The 18,841-nt window shown below is 55.0% G+C and overlaps 3 protein-coding genes across 3 annotated transcripts; all 3 read left to right on the forward strand.

Annotated features, from left to right (window-relative positions):
• Positions 1 to 2,736: 2,736 nt before the first annotated feature.
• Positions 2,737 to 5,068, forward strand: BESB_038920 (protease inhibitor PI1; the record flags this gene model as incomplete). Its single annotated transcript, XM_029362478.1, has 3 exons — positions 2,737 to 2,985; positions 3,522 to 3,934; positions 4,411 to 5,068. 3 exons carry the CDS (start codon positions 2,737 to 2,739, stop codon positions 5,066 to 5,068), a joined length of 1,320 nt encoding a protein of 439 aa, XP_029221443.1.
• A 1,447-nt stretch (positions 5,069 to 6,515) lies between these two features.
• On the forward strand, positions 6,516 to 11,202 carry BESB_038930 (uncharacterized protein; the record flags this gene model as incomplete). Its single annotated transcript, XM_029362479.1, has 8 exons — positions 6,516 to 6,612; positions 7,148 to 7,263; positions 7,689 to 7,758; positions 7,969 to 8,145; positions 8,443 to 8,493; positions 8,843 to 9,045; positions 9,389 to 9,821; positions 10,106 to 11,202. 8 exons carry the CDS (start codon positions 6,516 to 6,518, stop codon positions 11,200 to 11,202), a joined length of 2,244 nt encoding a protein of 747 aa, XP_029221444.1.
• Positions 11,203 to 14,724: 3,522 nt separating this feature from the next.
• On the forward strand, positions 14,725 to 18,088 carry BESB_038940 (uncharacterized protein; the record flags this gene model as incomplete). Its single annotated transcript, XM_029362480.1, has 7 exons — positions 14,725 to 14,739; positions 14,827 to 14,926; positions 15,497 to 15,673; positions 15,998 to 16,048; positions 16,155 to 16,351; positions 16,454 to 16,922; positions 17,085 to 18,088. The coding sequence occupies 7 exons, from the start codon at positions 14,725 to 14,727 to the stop codon at positions 18,086 to 18,088; spliced, it is 2,013 nt and encodes a 670-aa protein (XP_029221445.1).
• Between the last annotated feature and the right edge of the window lie 753 nt (positions 18,089 to 18,841).

The raw sequence follows: 18,841 nt of genomic DNA on the forward strand, positions 1-18,841 counted from the left end.
TTCCGGCTGCGCTGCTGAAAACATCCTCTGGCTATCTTGGGCGGGGGGGGGTCACGAATCGGAGCCTGCCACGCGTGATACCCTTTCAGCAGATGGTGGGGTTGCGACACCTGCGGAATCATCACCTGGTTCTCTGAACTTGATGTGACTGTTGGGGCTGTAGCCTGCTGTGCCTCTACTGGCGCTGCTTTGTAGCAGCCGCCGCGAAAACGACGTGAAGTCAGCAACGGCAGTTTCTCTCCCGTAGGGCAGGGGCTTGCTCCCCTGCGCACGTTGTGGGGGGGCGTTCTGCCCGCGTTCAAATCGTGGAAGGCAGCGCATCCGCTCTGTGCCGAGGCAGCTTCCTAGGGAAACAGCATGCGGCGCCAGGCACTCGCCAACGTGTGTGCGACAGCAGCCTTGATGCAAGAGAGGACGGCGGAGCAGATATCCATTCGAAAGCCCTCGTACAAACTCGCTGGCGCTTGACAGGAAAGGACGCAGCGTCAAATGCTAGGGTATCAGTGTTAGCAAATAGCTGTTAGATCTGAACGAGGCCATATCTCCGTACACGCGTATAAGCACTAGCTCCTCTTGCAGTGCGGAGACAATGCTGCTGATAGAGGCAGGCGCTTCGTTGTTTAGGCTGTGTATTGGGGTCAACTCTCAAACAGCGACAAGCGAGTTGGGGTTATTCCGTTTTTCAGCTGACCATGCAGCGTGACCCACATATCTGCAAAATGGAGACTTCGGAAATCCTTGATCCACAGGACCAGCGACAGAGAATCTTGCACAGGAAGACAGAAGCCAAGGATGTGCATCTGTGGACTATGTAGTAGTCACGCCTACAGCTGGCTACCCGTAGGGCGCGCGGCTTCATGTGGAAGCTGAGGAGACGGCCTCGCAGGGGTGGTAATTTCTAGATACGCCGGCCGACATTCTTTAGGACACATGCCGCTGCCATCACAGGCCATGCCCCGAAGAGGACTACCGTCGTTCCGCAGTTAGAGCTGCCCCTTTGCGGGGTGTTGGTGAACGCGTATCTGAATCCTCGGTGCGGTACTTGCTGGGAGTCGCAGCTGCCAGAAAGACGATGTCGGACGGCCCGCGGAACACGCGCACCAGTAGCGGGGTCCCAGTGACGCTGTCGAACAAAACAAGTGACTTGAAGATGACCCGTACGCCCTCCGACGACGAAGGGACGTGAGTTAAACGCACACTGCATATTTCTGATGGTGGCTGCTCATCGCTTTGGCGGGTGGGACGCTCGCGTGAGTGTTTCCCTTCCCCGTAGTGTAATAATCCAGTTCTCTGAATGCAGAAACGCTTTTTGTTATGCGTAGAAGGCGTCCGTTGGCACCACGTTCCGGTTCAGACGGCCGTTCAAGGCGGAGACATACGGAGCTGCGAAACGCTCGGTAACGTAACAGGGGGGGCGCATCGTCCTGAAATCTACACTTCCTATTACGATGGGAGGCATGGCAGAGGGAGTAGTACGGAGACCTGTGATTTCTAGTTTAGAGGGGCTGAGGTGAGCTGGACTACCTTTGAGGAACACCATCCGGAGCAAGGTGAACTCGGAGAAGAAGACAGATATGAAGATAGAGCTTCGTGAATCGTTACACAGTTATATGGGACTAGAAGGATGTCCAGTGCGTCGGGCAACGAACTCTGCACATGTGGAGGAAGTTACGTTCTACTTCGGCCTGCAATATGTGAGCTCCTTCACCGCAATTGCTTTTTCGGCGCACGTACCTAACGCAGTAAGCCTAGAGCTGCAGTCAGACGAGCTGGCGTCGCGCTCGTCGTCCATTCACTAATAAACAAGTCACTGACGTAGGAAATTGTGACATCGCGGAGATCGTAAACCTTCCACTGACCAGCCGCCACCCCTTACGCGCACAAAGGCTGGGTGATATAGTCGGGGCAGTATCCTTAGACAGAGGCTTTTCATGAAGCTTGCTCGAATAAAGGTGCGAACTGGGTGTGCCAGACACCAGAAACCGTATCTTTCTGCTGAACCGAGCAGCGTCGCGACCTTCTAACAGTGACGAACAGATGCTTCGCGAATACGATTGTGAGCAGGCGACACCACCTGACGGGCTTACGCCTATGCAGCAAAAACACGCGAGTCTTCCTTTCAAAGTGATCGCTGCTCAGTATTCCGCACGGCTCAGCGGCTGGCAGGTCAACAGCTTCTTGGCCACTCAACTAGGGCGCCCCTGCCGACGACGCCCGTCACATGCAAACCGTTTACAAGCTCTAGCATGCAATTGTCGATGCAAGCCCTGAAGCGAAGTTTTTCTCTTCCCCTCTCCCCGAGTTCCAAGCGCGGGACCTGACAGCTAGCTGTTGCAAAAACGCTCTAAAACTCCAGTCATTTCTTTCTCCCTGAATGCAAACCCTTTTAATCCGTGTGCGAGCTAGCAAGAGTGCGACGACCCATCCGAATGACTCGATCGCAGGCGGGTACTGCAAGATATTCAGAACATGCGGTGTAAAGCCGACTTTCGCCGTCGAGTTGGGGCGCGCCACTCCGTGACACCAGGAAATCCCTAAACGAAGCCCTTACCGGCTTTGTCTTCGCGTACCTCCTCCTCAGAAGAGAGACTGGCTCATGCGCTGGCACTCCGGATTTTCGACTCGGACTTCCATCCAACGCACGTGTTCATCTCTATATATCCAGACCAGCCCGCCGTCGCCTCGCTGGGCGAGTCAAGCGAAGATCCGCTCTTGGTTTTGCCGTGGGTCGCCTCAATGACTGCAACTTCCTCAAGCACTTTGGTTAGGCTGTACTGCATCCTAGTCTCCGCATGGCGCGAGGACCCGGATGACGACTACAATTTCGCGTTCTCTCCATACTCAATCAGCGCGCTCCTCTCTATTCTCTATTTTGGCGCCAGGGGAACGACGCAGGACCAGCTCAAGGACGTGTACTTTCAAGGTCGTTCGCCTGACGACGCGGCAAAATGCCTGCGAGACGCTATCCCTGCAGCCGATCGAAAAGTAAGGAATGCTGACACCGTACAGCAGGCGCCTTTCCGCCAGTGGGCACCACACGGGGGGCTGTCTCGTCCCCACGTGGATGCATCCGTACTCAATTACGTGCTTGGCATTTTTCGCTAGGAGGCGGTTTTACCGAGCTCCGGCCCTCCACTGGGTGTTGCATACAACACCGGGGGGGGGGGGGGGGGGGGACGCGGTAGCCTTGCTGGCAACACATTGAGGATGGGTGCTCGTCCTCAAAGTACTGCAGACAAAACCAGCTGAAGGTTCTTGGCGCTGTGAGCAGATGCATTTCTCGAGTATCCTTGCATGGAAACAACACACACGCCGCAGTGTGCTAGGATGTCGCGGGATCTTCCAGTTTCTGATGCCTAGTAGCATGCCCTACACTAGCCGCGCGGCTGCTGCGCGCCTTCACTGCTTCGCGGCACGGCTGCCCGGTGCCTCTCAGATTGCGTCTGTTCTCCTGAGTAGCGGTTTTCCACTCCCTGCTGGCAGCGTGCGTTGCTGTCGGCTTTCAAATCACTTTTCGGCAGGAGGAGGTTAGAGACAAGTCGGATGTGTCTTCCGTCATCGTCGAGAGCGCGCATCGCCTCTACGCGTCGAAGGAGCTGATCGAACACTCCGTGTCGGCGTTTGACGGGTTTCGAGGAACTGTTGAAGAGAATTTGAACGCCGAGGCGCTTTCAGCCGACTTCCAGACGAAGTGCGAGGATGAGCGACGGAAAATAAACGAATGGGTAGCAGCTGTAACGGGCGGAAAGATAACTGATATCCTTCCGCCGGCATCCGTCACCTCTGAAACGGCCCTTCTCCTCGTCGGCGCACTCTACTTCAAAGGCGAGTGGTTGAAACCGTTCTCGCCGTGCGAGGGACATGGGCCGTCGAAGTTTTACAGACAGGACCCCTCCGGGGCCACTGTTTTCCAAGAGGGAATCAGATTCATGGAGTAAGCCTGCCGCGCTTCGCGCGCGTTGGAAAAGTCGCCTCGCTTGCCGTCCTTTTACGTTCCGCAGGCGGCAAGAGCATTCTTCGCGCCTTCCGCGATCCCTTCCTTGCTGTCTAGTCTTATGCGATAGGAGTGCCCGAGCTCGGGAGGGGGCGGGGCCGGAAGGCGCCGCTGTGTTCGTCGCGGCTAGAGCTGCGAATGGTAGCCGATAGTGAAGATATTCCCTGAGACAGACTGCGGAGGAGGTAGACAATGGCAGCCGCCTCCTGCGATACGGCTGACTGAGCAGGCGGCGGACGCGTCTCCATCTGCGGCCGACAGAGGGGATGCAAGGCGCACAGCTATCTTCCCACAGCGTAACCCTCCACTTGCATAGGAAGTCGTACACGAAATTGACTCCAGCTGCTTTACCGCGGCAGGATTTGGTGGCTCTAGGAATTGCGCGGATACGCCCTGATGTGCTGATTTCTGCACAGAGCGACGCAGGTCTGCAATAACGTTTTCTGCTACCGGTTCAAGCACACAACCCGCCCGGGTTTCGGAGCTACTGTGTTGGAGGTGCCATATATCGATCACCGATGTTCCATGGTTTTCTTCATGCCTGACGCTCCCGCCGACTTGGTAAAGCTTGAGGAAATATGGCATGATAATCCAGACCTTCTCAGTGATTTGCTGCAGGAGATGGATGAGACTTCGAGCACTGAGCTTCGAGACGTAGAACTTAAAGTCAGACTTCCCTACTTTAAACTAGGCGGCGAAACGATGAGCCTGCTACCGATACTCAAAACGCTGGGGCTGAAAGACTTCTGTAGCTCGAACGCGGATTTGTCCGGTATAAACGGGAGTAGAAACATGTCTGTAAGCGGCGTGTTTCATCAGTGCATCGTTGAGATCGACGAAACTGGAACGGAGGCGGCCGCTGGCGCAGCGGCTAGCATCGCCTGCACGTCCATCCCCGTCATTCGAGAAAGGAAGACAATCAACGTTGACCGTTCATTCTTGTTCCAGATTCGACGGCTTCGGCAAATGAGGGACGGGAGGGCAGCGAGGTCCGCAGTTTCTCGTAGAGATGATGACGTATTTTTTGTGGGCAGAGTTGTTGATATGATCGCGCTGCAAGGCGAGAACGAGTGATTCAGATTTCACGCGCCCTCACTGCTGTTTCGATGAGTGCATTTTGGGAACTGTGGAGTTATGCCAAGGCAGAAGTATCTTGTCAAAAACGTGAAATTTTGGATTAATGCTGTATTAAATACCATTAGCTCGAATTAGACTCGACACTGTAAGCTGCGGCTGCGCCACGCCTGGGAAGCTACCTCAACGTGCATTGCTTTAGTAATTCGTTAGTGACTCTGTACAAGCTCCTGACAGTAGTCTGGCGATTTCTGCCGCATTACCTTTGCGCACGGGTCAACCTCATAAAGATGCCCCTACGAGTAACACGCCAGCGCCACCTCTGTCGTCTTGCCGAAGCAGTGCTAACCAAAATTTACCGACCCAGCGCAGCATTCGTGCTAGAGGCGAAACATCGGTGCTACACTAGAAAGGAGCCCCGGACTACGAAACGAAGCTGACGGCACCGACATCTATCCGGGTGGCGCGAGGCAAGATCCTCGTTATGGTACTTCAATACCCTACTTCAATCGCTACAACGAACTCTTCTGCGAGTGGGCAGTTCCAGCAGGCGCTTTGCGAATAGGTAGCACGTCAGTGGTCATGGCCTGGCGCACCTCCGTCGGGGCAACTACGACGCGGGTTTGACTTGAGAGGGCAAAGAGAAATGGCCAAGATGGCCTTGAGCAAGCTTACTTTTTCAGAAAGAATCGGCGGCTCTGCGGGCAAGTGTGCCAAACAAGACCGTTGTTGCCAGCTGACGACAGGAAATGGGTATGAGGGGGGGGGGGGGGGGGGGGGGGGGGGGGCACAAAGGAGGTGCCTCCCTCACGAGGTAGCGCCGCGGTGATGCAGGGGTTTAGACTTGCCTTCGCGAATGAATTCCCCTCTGTAGTAGCAAATCCGTTAGGGACGGCACATCCCCACGAGGTTCCCTTGCTGCGAGAAAGGATTTGTTGTGCAGGCTTGTCAGGAACCGAGTGGATGACGCACCTTCACACATTTCTGTACTTTATGTTGTGGCGGAAAAGCCTGCACAGGCATGATCTACCGGCGCGGCCCGCTGTTTCCGGCGCGTGTAGCCCAGGGGCGCGCGCGTGTCTGCCGCAGAAGACACGGCGAAAGGCTGCGCATTCCCCGTGTAAGAGTCGAGCACCAGCCGCGGGGGCTTCCGTGGGCGCTGTCTAGCACCTTCCACGGAAAGCGTCAGCCTGCTTGACCGGCACGTCGCAAAAATTTCCGTTGGCGGCATGTGCTTCTTTCTGGTTCTATACTGTTTTCTACCAGAGGCGCCAAGTCTCGGTGGCAGTGCCGGGAGTGATTAAATGGAGCCCGGATAGCCGGGCTAAGAGCCGCAACAGGACGACGGCGAGGCGCGACGCGAAACCTGGAGAACCTCGAACCGCCACGAGGCATGCTTCTTTTTTAGACAGAAACTGTACATCAGTGACGCGAAGTTTCTTTCACAATGAGTCGGGCTCAAGCGGCCCTGGCCACCACAATGTGGCTTTTTTCCCTTTTACTGGTCATCCCTCTTCTTTCTACAGCGGCAGGTACCCCCGATGGTAAGTCAGCGGGAATAAGGAGTCATCAGTTGCCCACAGCATGAGTTTGAGCCAGCCGAATTACGAATAAGCTTATATCCTGGCTTTTCTCTCTCAGCCTGTGTGAGTCCATCCCCTCTTCACTGGCAGATATCAGAGTCGTATTTGAAACCGACCCCCCAAGTCTTGCCGCGGTTCGCTGACGCCATCGTTCTGACGTGCCTTCATGTAGGGTCTGGAGTGCAGTTGTGCAGAGCAGCAGGCCTTCCGGTTCTCTACTATTCTTAATTCCTCAATGCAGACATGGGGTTTTGCACAGTGAATGCCTCGCGATTGACCCGCGGTGCACACACTGTGTTCGCCAGCTGTCGTTGCTCCGCGCTGGACGGTCATATGTTGGCGCCGCCTGTGCAAAGCGAACTCCAGGCACACGGGAAGTCGCTTGTTTTAGCTCAGAGCTGCTGGTTCAGGGAACATGATCAGGCTTTGTAAGTTTGATACTCCGGAGGGGCTCCACAGCGGGCCTTGTATGCTCCCACGCTGTTTCTGCGTCAAGGACACGCCGATCTCACCCGCATCACGGGGGACTCCAGCAACACCCATGCGCCAACCTCTCCTCCACCCCCGCCTAACCCCTCGGTTACTGCAGATGCGGACCAGATAACAATTGAGGTATGCGCTCAGTAAGCGCTCGGCTCATCCGCTCTGCCGAGCGTAGCGTGCTTTCTACAACATTGAGACTGCCTAGAGTGGCCTGCCGTCACGTTAGGCTGCAGTCTTGCTGGTGATGCAGTCGTAGTTCGTTGTATAACGCTTGGTAGATGCACAGGAGGACCCGGGAAACTGGTGATGAAGGACACAACGAGCAGAGCAACCCAACCTCATACTCGACTGCAGGCAAGCCGAAAGAATTCGTTCCAGACAATACTTCAAGAGGAATTGATCAACTGTCCATTTCTACTGGCGAGGAGCGGCGAGGGCGAGAGTCAGACAAACGCCCGACTGATGACATTAAGTTTACGGTGGTACACCGCATATGAGCATCGCAGAACTGAGGACACCGCTTTGTCGATGCTCTCCGTGTATGCTCACCTCAGGAGGAACCGCAAGCCATCGCGACCGCAGGCAAAGATGTGTATCAATTTTTCCGCGAAGGAAGCGCAGACTGTAAGTGGATCCTCTTTTATGGGGGGAAGCCCCTAGCCGTGTGCTAGCAAAGCTTTGACAGCACTCAGAATATCTTCCTTGCTGAGCGCTCGGCCTTCAGATGCTTCAGGATTGCTGACCTCACTGATCATGTCGAACTGTACTCCACTGATATAGAGCAACGCCCGTAATCCTCGCCGTGTCTTGTTCTGTTTCTCACTCCTTTATCAGACGCTGTAACATGTGTGACACTTCGTGACGAAGAAAAACGATTCAAAGTCGCCCAGAACTTCTGCAGGGGCTTTGACAAGAACCAGGCACTCCAGCGCCTTTGCTCCCGTGTCTCGGCTGAGCTCCTGCGTACCGTGAGTTCTGCATCGGAAGGTCTTGGCCCTCAGCCGTTTCCAGGTAACTAACCGTTTGCGGCTTCTTTCCACGATGGTGCAGTTTCCTGCTTTTGAGGCGAGAGGACCCCTTTGTAGTTTTTATGTACGTGCTGCAGGGCGGGGCGGGTGGGGGGGGGCGGGGGGCGAGGTCGCCGCTCGCGACCGCCTCGCCTTGGCGAAGGGACTCAGCTTATGTGGCACGTAGGATCGTCTGGTACAGAAGCAGTCTGTTTGTGTCGCCAGAGAGCGAAACTAGGCCAACTGTATCGCCAGCGTGTACGCTATCTTATGACGTCGACACATCTGTCGTGTGCTGCAGCACTGTTCGAGAAGATGCAGACCCTCCCTGAACACCCGTACTTTGCAGCTGGTGAGGAGACGAGGGCCCTACAGGTGCACTGCCGGAAATCTGAGCAGGGCGCTGGCCAAGGAGTCTAGGTCCCCCGTCACACATATGCAGTTACCAGAGGACCTCCTCCTCGGGGAGGTTCGGACTGTTGTCCTCCATGGCATCCTACTGAGCTGGAAATAGTCATATGCAGTGAAATACGCAATAAAACCAGAGCAGCCACCGGCACGTCTGGACTGTTTAAGTCCGCGAGCGATAAGAGCAGCCTCCTGAGGCGGCTTATTCCGCTGGCATCACCGCGATCTATTCAAGCGCCTGTGACTTGCTCCAATCTGCCGCCAAGCCTTTCTGCTGATTGATGCGTCTGCAGGAACGAGCGAACCCGATTTGGGAGCGATTACGGCATTTGTCAAGTCCACAGCTGCTGATCCGTGGACTCCAGTCTATGAAGAACTGCACGGTCTTCCCACGGAAAGCTGCCCTTTCCTACAAGGGGCCCACATTCTGATGACCGAATCGATCCAAATGAAGGCGAAGGCAAAGACACCCGTGCAGATCGAAGCCGTCAAGCTTGTAAGGTCATACCGATAGAGACGGCAGTGCCTTGTGCAGATGAAGCCTCTCGTGCTGACGAGCGTCTTTGCCGTTGCGGATTACTGACAGGCACCTGCAGGCTTAGTCCAACTGCAGTGTTGACTGAGGCGGAGAGTACCACAGTGTAACCCTAACTGTGACACGAGGCGTCGAGTTCCTGTGTGCAGCCGCGGCGGGGCCTAACTAGGGGATGACACTGTGCGCGGGAGAAATGGGGACCCTACAGGTGGTAACACCTCCAACGCCAAAGGACCTGACTAGATGCAGTGCAGAAGCGTCACCGTGTCATTATTCATCGGATCTGAGCTACGGATTTTCTCAGGTGGCGGCAAGGCGAACCCTGTACAGCACTGTATTTGCCCCGGTGGCCAGCAGCATGGCCCTTGGCCTCTGGACAGAGCTCGTCGACTTTTCCAAATGCAACAAGGCCTCTGGGCCAAAACCGCCTGGAAAGCAGTCGAAGAAGGAAATCATGTATCGGGCGTTTGGATTTGCGGTCGCGCGCATGTACATTCCACAACAGACTCGTTGCTCCAGGCAGTCAACCGAGCCTGTCTGCCAGATGCTGATAAGCTACTTGGCCGTGTCGCAGGCCATCGTCGCGTTGGGCCGTGTGCTGGGCACGCCGTCGGAGCAGAAGGCTATTGGCACGCTGGACGAGACAGTCGCCAAGTTGCGGACCAGCATCACCGATGACGAGATTTCGGCTACCCAGATGCAGGTCGAAGTTTCCATTGCCGAAACTGTCTTGATAGGTACGCTGGAAGAGGGAAGCCGCATTTTTTTGCCACTGGCCAATGCTTCCGCATCTAGCCCCGGATTTCCTCATCTTCGTTCATCCAAAACGCTGGCGACGCATCGTAGCTTTGTGACATGAACTGCAAAGGCTGAGAGGCCGATCGGGCGCAGAGTGTGGCTTTGCGTCGCGTGACGACTTTTTTAGCGAACTGGCATGTTTCTTAGTGAGTCCACCCATGACAGCGCGAGTATGTAACGCGTTAGCCGGTGGGCAGTTTGTCTATGCCTGCTATGTGCGCAGCTTTATCTGGCAAAAAGAAGACGGTCAAATTCATTCTCGCAATGGCAAAATCAAAAAAAATTGCCAAAATTCTTGCCGTGATCGTTGCGAAGGTAAAAAAATGGGTGTTTCCTTTTGAGAAGCAGAACCTCGAGACTGCGAAAGCTCTTTCCGACGCCAGACCGATGGTGTACGCACTCGAGAATGCCAACTCCGCCTGGCTGGGAGGTACAGGTCGTTGCGCAGTGGCGAACAAGGGCTTGGAGAACCTTATGCTTGCTATTGCGAGAAGAATTGCGAAGGAAATGAAGCCCACTCAGCAGACTAGCTTCCTGGAGAGCGCTGACTTCCACTCGCCGGTGTCCGGTTCCGACTCTACTCAGATCACCAGCTTGATAGCTTCAGAAGAGGATGCAACTGGACGCTGGGTGAAGCCTCACGACGGCCTGTCGTTGTTGCAGACTCCAGGTGCCTCTGATTCGGTGGGTGGTCGTGGATGGAAGAAGCGCAGAAAAATGCACTTTCTGCTCGCCTTTGCTGGCTTCGCCTTAGCAACTACTGTAATTGGATCATTTGCAGTGCCGTTTATTCACCCGCTGTTCGTCATCTTCCTCGTCACGGGTCTTTTCGGTTTCATCCTGTTTGCAACTTTCACTTCGGTCATTATCAAGCAATCTCTTTTGATCACTGCGACGACTCAAGCCAGCGAGGAGATTGACCAGACCGAGAGAAGGATTCACCAGCACAGGTTGGAGCAAAAGGAACTCAGCGACGCGGTGTCTGAGCAAATAACGCGAGAGAACCGTAACAGGCCGCCAAGCCCGCCTCCAAACCCGCCACCAAACCTGCCTCCAAGCCCGCCGCCAAACCCGCCGCCAAGCCCAGCTCCCGCCCCTAATGCCGCTAATACTCATTATCCAACCCCGCTATCAGACAAGCTGACTGTTGCGGGTCCGTCTGCCGGTCTGGCGACGGGTGTTTCGTCACGGCGTCCTTCAAGGAGACGGTCGCGGAGCCCCAGTCCCACCGGCAATGTGAATTACGGCTTTCAAAGCGACACGGACAGCTGGGACAGCTCAAGCGGCGATGAGAGCGATGATGAAGGCATGATAGGCTGAAGGTAACGATATCGAAGCTACCGCGCAGGCCGCCAAGAGCGACATACGCATGCTCACATGCACAGGCACTTCTGGTATCATTTATAGACACATCGTGATCGACACTACGGGTGCAGTATGAAGGGCAGTGCTGCTTGCTCAGTGGCAGGTGCGTCACTCCAGTTTCCATCTGTTTTTTGAATTTTTCGTAATTGTTTGATGTGCGTTCACCACACCTAATTCCAATCACTGCACGATCTCAGTGCAAATGCGGAGACGCGCTGTATTGTTTATGAAAGAGCACTTCTCCTCCATAAGCTCCACGTATGACGTTTCGCGGGGCGACGTCTGATATCGCCAGTGTCCTTTAAAAAAGCGCGCCTGACCAGCCTGCCCTATTAGTCCCAGAGTATGTGCGCAAACTTACTCGGAGCCTAGAGGCCGGGCGCGCCGCACCACCGCCAGGCTTTGAGACTGAGGGCAGCGGTACGCTGTATCAAGAAGTCTAATAGGAAGATAGATCTGAGAGAAGCTTCTTTGCGCCAGAGGGCAAGCTCTCACGTAGCTAACTAGAACCGCGGTACGCACCTGGGCGCCAACGCAAATGTATCCCAAGGTCGTGGACTCAGCAGAACAGACGGACCACCGTCGCAGCCTAACATGTATTGTTTGCCGTTGAGTGGAAGTTACATGCTTCGTTTGGCAGCCCTGTTTGTTTCAGCCGTGCGGGGGGGGCGGGGGGGGAGCGCGTGTTCGGTGGACGCTTGACAAGATAATGCCCAGTATATCTCACGGGGGCTAGAGATGCAAGAAGCTACAAGGAATGGAAGACACATAGGAGCCCTGAAGAAACATCAGCAGCACCCGGGGAGATCTATTGTTTGTTTCGCCAGAAACACGAGGTGCGAGGGTCATGAAGACCGAGTGCCTGAGACGTGTTAAGGAAGGAGAGCTAATGATAGAGTGCATTAACAGGTGTAACAAGGAAACGTCTGACAACGCTAGCCGACTGGATGGAGGAAGCCTGGACTCACCGGAAGCCGAAGTTTAGCCCTTCAGCAAAACTGTTTCGCGGTCTTCAGAGAGCAACAGCTTGCGAGACAAGAGCTAACTGATTTTTTCTGCGTTACACGTGGAGTTTCCGCCCGCGTCGGGGACGACTCCTACGTGTCCGCTATTCCAGCAGTGGGCATCCGGTTTCTCAATGATGTCACTCAAAAGAAGTTCATGGAAGTAGCCACTGGCCCTGCCCTCCCACCGAACTTTTTCGGGGAACCCATCCGGCGAATGTTCTCCTGCTTCGAGAGGGGACCCCGGAATGATGTACGTGCCGATCCCCTCCGAGGCACGCGTCTACCCTACCTTCGCCACTCCACCAGCGACTCGCAGCATCCGCTAAGGTGTGTCTGTGTTGCACGCAGTGTATACGTTGGGAAGTGCATTTGTGAAGGTAGCATCGAGTCATCGGCTGAATCTCCCGAAGGCATTCTACGATGATCCGCTCCCCACGCACGCTGAAATGCTCCCATTGCCCAACTGGGGCTTGGACATCGAGGACCCGTCCCTCAAGACATCTTCGCTCCGTCAACTGCCATGTCTTCTGCAACTATGAGTGTGCAACTCTGATTGGTTGGCGAGGAGTATTCTGCTTGCGGAGCGTCGCATCAAAATCTTTTATCTCCGGTCCCGGTGTTTGCCAGTTACGGCTGTCGTCGTCGTCGCGGGTCTCCTCAACGACAGCTTGAGGAGGGCTAGCTTGCCGCGCCGTTGGGCGCTGTCGCGCGGTCAGGAGTCTGCACGGTACTTGGGCGGTTTGTCGCGATGGGCCTGCAGCACGGGCCTCGTGAAGCGTATGTTAAGAAGTTGACGCAGCTGCGCTGCCGGGTTAGTTTTTCTAGCAACAACTATCGTTAGAGAGAGGGTTCACATACTGTTTCGCTGTCCCCATCTTTCGGGAAGCACATGACAAGAAGTCTGTTGTCCTGAGTCGGCAGCGCCGACGGCGTTTCTCAGGCGTAGACATCGCAGGCCTGGACACAACGGCGCGCCGCCCCGGTTTCGCTAGGGCCCGTTGTGCGACGTCGCGACACAGAGTGCTTTATGTCTTTCTTCGGAGCTGCTGACTCAAGCCCTCCGTGCAGGTGGAGAACATTTATTCCTGCTCAACAGCGATGCGCCTTTCTAGCAAAAATGGAGCGCTCGTCAGCGGTGCCCCTCCTTCCCCTCTTCTCGCTGCTTTTGGCTCTGTTAGCCAGCCCTTCACTCGTGTCTTCCGGTGAGCTTTCAGCGGTGCCCTTCTCTTGACTTCACTCTTCCTCCAATTTCTGCATTCCCCTTTACTGGCGGTTCCACCCTTCTTTTCGTCCACTGCAACATACAGCAGAGTCCCAAAGATGTGTTGTTACAGTGCGACTCCCGTCGCTCTTGCCAATGGCGGGGCGCCTCCTCGGGCTTCGAGGTGGCATCTGCCTGGGCGCGGCTTCTCCAAGTCTGCAGCACCTTGCCTTCCACTTCGTCGCCACAGTGTTGTCGTTGTCATGACGGGGCTGAGCCCTAAGCGCTGAGCCCTCAGCGCTGAGCGAGCCAGCGAGGGGGCGATGAATGGCCGCGCAGTGGCGAGGAAATGACGCCAGCAGAGCAAACAGCTCCTCTCCTATCGGAAGTGCTCCAATATACGCGGTCCTTTTAGCAGAATCCCGTCGGCGGCTTGTTTTCCGTTGGTTTTTACTGGCTCGGGTCTGTAAACTCGGTTATTTTACTGCTTCAGCCGTCGACATAACTGGCGGAGTCCAGGAGGCTGGCTGCGTGAGAGTGAAAAATGAATACTGCTCACAGGCTCAGTGAGAGGCGACTCAGACAGATAGCACCGAGGGGCAGATCCACGGGCCCAACGCTCTAGACAAATGGATAATTGTGCGTGAGTACATGTGTTCAGGGCGTCTAGTTGAGGTGACAGAGCTTGCTACCGACAGCGAGCCATTTTCTCTTCTTCAGCTGGGTCTCCAGGCGCCTACCCCAACAGATTCAGCCACATTCACAGGGGAATCTGTTTCAGCTCCTCTAGGCGGGGAAACCCCAAGCAACAGAGAAGCTGACGATGCGTCGACTCCGACCGATCAGGCAGGGGTCTCAGGTGCATCGTCCCCCCCTTCGAATGAATTTGAGCAGGTGGAAGCTTCAATTGCTAGCGATGCAGTAAGGGAAGTCGAAGGCCCCCCCCAACCTGAATTGGAGGAGACAAGGGCTTTCAGCAGCGCCCCTGCCAAGGGCAGCAGGTCGCGTTCTGCTGTATGCGCGCACGACATCGAGAGGCTATTGACTCCGACCGGCTGCGATGGCCGCAGGCCCATGCTGCGCCATCTTTGAGAGGAACTAGCTCTTTCTGTAGACACACGTGTCTTCTCACCCATATTTCCACGCCAGCATCACTCGTGCGCGAGTTCTGCCGCGGATGGTGCGACAATGCACATGCCGTCCACGACGACCCCTGCCCAGTATCACTACCCGTGCGGATGCCGATGTCTGCTTTAGGCTTTGCAACAGATGCACGCTTCGACAGTCAGTTTGCATGCGCACTGAAGGATGAAATACTGTGTCTACTACTCGTGGATTTATTTGACTGGAAGGGTGATTCTCTGTGTGCAGCCGCAGCCGCAGACTTCCTCCCCATCTTCCACCGATGGGGACGCGAACGATGACGAAGCATCACGCATCTTTCACCATTTCGCTTCTGGCCAAGGCGAAGGTTAGGACTCACCCAAGCAAGACACACAGAGGCCTCTGGGAGGCGAATAACGCCACTCCAATTTTCGCTCGCCTAGCACGCGAGGATGTGACTTGCTGCGGGCTTTTTACCAAACGTGTTGATTACTCGAATATGTTCATAAATCGTGGACTGCCGATCGCGCTGAATCACTCTAAACTAAGTGAGGGTAACACAGCAGAAGGAATCGACTGCAATCTGTATCTCATAACCGGAGTCATCTTCAGTATTTTACGAGCTATAATTTTTGGATGGGATTACTTTTAACACCGCATGATATGCTAAAGAGTACCAGTCAGGTACGATCTGAAGCGGAGTTACAAACCGGTTCATTGGTATGGAGTTACAAATAGAGACCTCTGTTCTGGCTGTTCATTTCAGTCAGAGCCGTGGCAAATGGTGTGGCTATGCGGTGGCCTGAATGTGCGTGTAGACTGCTTGCTGGGTGATGGCGAGTACGCACTGGGCCAGAATGGCATGTCGCTAGTTGCTTTGGCATACCAGCGGCACCGTTCTTGTGATATTTGACCATACCGTGTGTGTGTGCTGCAGAATTACTCACGTGCGCAGAGTGGAAACCGGTGAATAAGTGGGATGGCTTAGCAAAGAGCTTCTGCCAGCGTCTCAGGAAGAAACCCACTCTTGCTGAAATCTGCGAACAAGCAGCCGCCGATCTGATTCCGAAATTGACGGCGCTCTACGTGCGGCCTGGCCCGAATCCCGTTCCGGGTATGCCATTTCACTGATGGGAATGCTAGGCTATTTGGGCGAGTTTGCAGGTCGCGTCGTCCCGTCGTCTGCTCTGTCTTCACGGGAGAGCCGGACTCCTGGATTCCATGCAGTGGGACCCAATAGCGACATGAGAGTCTGAGGTGGCCTTCTACCAGATGCGTCGTCCCCGCTTTGCTGTTTTCATATCCTATGCTGTTCGGGGAGGCGTCGGCACACCTGACCTTAAGGGCGGCTCGTAATTGACTCTACGCGTGAGCCCACGCACTCCTCTGCCCCGTTACGTACGGCGATATACGGTGCTGTACATGTCTCTGTCTGCAGAGGTTGTACGACAGCTGAGCCTGTACGTGCTACATCCGTTAATTCCAAGAGGTAAGAAGTTGCGCTGCAGCGTGCCCGCAGTCCGGATATCTCAGGTGCCGATGGCGTCACCTTGTCGCGTCACCTCGTCTAGGAGTCCTTGCGAATTTTCTCTCAGGTAAAACGGCAGCTCCGACGGAGGCACTGGGGCGCGTCGTTTCATCCATTGGAGCTTCAGACGTCTCTCGATTTCAGGCGTCCCTCTCTACCCAGTCGTGTAGCGTAAAGAGAACCCTGCAGACCCTTGGCGAACGAGCCAACAAAGATACCCGGAAGTCGCGCAAGGATACAATAAAATCGACCGAAGCCCGTGAGGTAAGGTCCTCACCTGACAAACCTGGCGAAGCTCATTTGACTTGTATGAAAATTCTCTGCTGCAGTAGTGCTTCGGGGACCCTTTTCTCTTTGTGTTTACAGGCGATCGCGTCCCGCTACCTCGTTCTACTGGAGCAAGTCCCTGCCCCAGATCCGGTGTACGCCGGGTTGGTTGTTGCCTTGGTCAACTTGAAGCCATGCTTGACGCGCAGGCGCCGCAATGCAAAATATCACATTCCCGCGGGGAACAAAAGCATCGAACTGAAGCACCGAGATGCAGTAGTCCAAGCCTTCGCTGGGGCGTTTCTGACTGCCTTCTACCCCCCTCAAGAGCACTGCAACGGATATACTCTCTCACACAACTGTGCCGTCCTAAAAGGTTTTCTGCAAGCTCGCCGCGCCCTCGATTCTGTTGCTGAGTCTGTCATCCAGCAGGCAAAGTACAACTCTCAAAGCCAGGTTGACGCTGTCCAAGCTGATATGAATACAGCAGCAGGATCTGAGGCTGATGCCGAGCTGGAGGACGTTCTGCTACAGAGCAAATTGTCAATCTACTTCACCGTTCGTGTTGGTGAGTGAGCTACCAAATTGGAGGATCTCTAACACCATTGCCAGGCAAGCGTGGCATCTGCTACATGATTAGCGAAGAGGCAAGCAAACAGAATGCACGTCTGTCCGTGCTGTGCTTAAGTAGAGCGTTTTGCAGCTGTTATTGGTCTTGCTGTACTTGCAGCCGCAGCAGCTTCGGGGAACTCCGGAGCGATCCTTGGATTTTTCGGACGATCTAAAGTCTTGGCCAAGCTGATTGCAAAGGTGGCTCTGAAGATGAAGTCGCTCATAACTCAGATTTTCGGAGACGGGCCCGCGAGCGTTGCTTCCTCAGAAGCGGAAGTTGGCACCACGAGGGCACTTCGCGAAGTCTACATTGCCAGCACCTCAGCCGCTGTGACTTGCGTGACGTCGCGTATTGGCTTGGCTAACGTGACTGCCAACGTTCTTGTCAAGTTGGTGAAAGCAGCGGCAGAAGCTGCGGCAAAGTCGAGGGCAAACTCGACCAGTTTCCTTGACATCGCTGCATCGCCTGCCGGAGACAGTCCATCCACAGAGCTCAGCGCTCGACAGGGGGAGCCCCTAGCTATCGAACCGCATCAACCCGCCGATGCCGGCAGAACCGGAGCTCTGATGCCGATCAGGCTCATCTCCTTTGCCCAGAAACGGACCAAAAGCAAGAACAAGTCGTGGGATCGATGGAAGCCAGGTTTAGTCGGCGGCGCCTTCGTGTTGCTTGCCATCGCTATCGGGACTGGAGCTGCCTACAGCTTTTTGTGGGCGGCGCCTTGGGCGATCGCCCTTGTCGTTGTCGGTATCTTCTCCTTTCTGGTGGCTACGGTCCTTATTATATTGTTGTCGGAGAAAGCTATTCTCCGTAAGTGGTTCAAGAGAGGCGCTCGTGCTGCGAAGAAAGCAGAGGAGGAAGTGGCGAAGGCCTTGGAGAGAAGAAGGATGGCGGAAGCCAGAATGAAACGAAACCTTGAACGGAACACATTTCACTCCCATGATCCAGTCCAGACCCGAAGTCCGTGGGGGACGCCAGGCGCACCCGCGGGAGCCCCTCAACCTCCGCTGCTGCCTCCTTCATCACCGCAACCTAGGCCGGCCGATGCGTTCGACAAGACACTTCACTCTCCACCCATCTACCCGCCTCCTATTTATGTCAACCGGGATTACAACCAGTAGCCAAGCCCGCCGACCGAGGTTTCGCCGGCGCAGCGTTGATTCAAAGGCGGTGCCGCCGTTGTTACAGGGCCAGTCGGGCTGCTGCGAATGATGTGTTTTTTTTTGTTTTTTAGAAGTGAGAGCGTCGCCGGGGCCTGACTCAAAAAAGCAGTCTCCTCACCATGGATGGGCAGTCAAAGGCCAACGCTTTTTTTTCGTGGATGGACGATGGACTGACGCTTGTTCTCAACCTTGAGCACAGTTTGTTTCGCTGCGCCGTGTCGACTTTTTGCTTAATCTCTCTTGCACTCCCACAAGACCACACACTTCTGCAAAGTGCTTGTTCCTAGCGAGGCGCTGTTGTGTATGCACAAGCGCCGCCTGTTCTCCCGCCCTTCCCTCTTGCTGTGTGCTCCACGATATTCGCCAATTCCGATCTGTAGCGGATGCCAGCTCACGTAACAGAAATCGTACGGATAGAGAAACGTTTTACCAACAAAATTTGCGAATCAGGCCACTCGCGATACCATTTCTGCGTTTGCCAGCTTGGCGGTGACATCACACTCAGCCTTGCACGTTTTAGCAGCTCCACGCACACTCTATAGGTCCGCTGCGTCAACAATATCTCTAGTCTCCCGTTTTTCACGCGACGTTTCCGGGGTAGCCTTTCTGCAAGGCCAACAAGAAACTCTTGGCGGCAGACTGACTACAGTAAGATTGACTAGGGGAACTTTAACTGGCATTGACCTCGAGTGATCAACACTACGCGGCATT

The sequence above is a fragment of the Besnoitia besnoiti genome, chromosome II, assembly GCF_002563875.1.
Source record: "Besnoitia besnoiti strain Bb-Ger1 chromosome II, whole genome shotgun sequence".
Taxonomy (NCBI): Eukaryota; Apicomplexa; class Conoidasida; order Eucoccidiorida; family Sarcocystidae; genus Besnoitia; species Besnoitia besnoiti.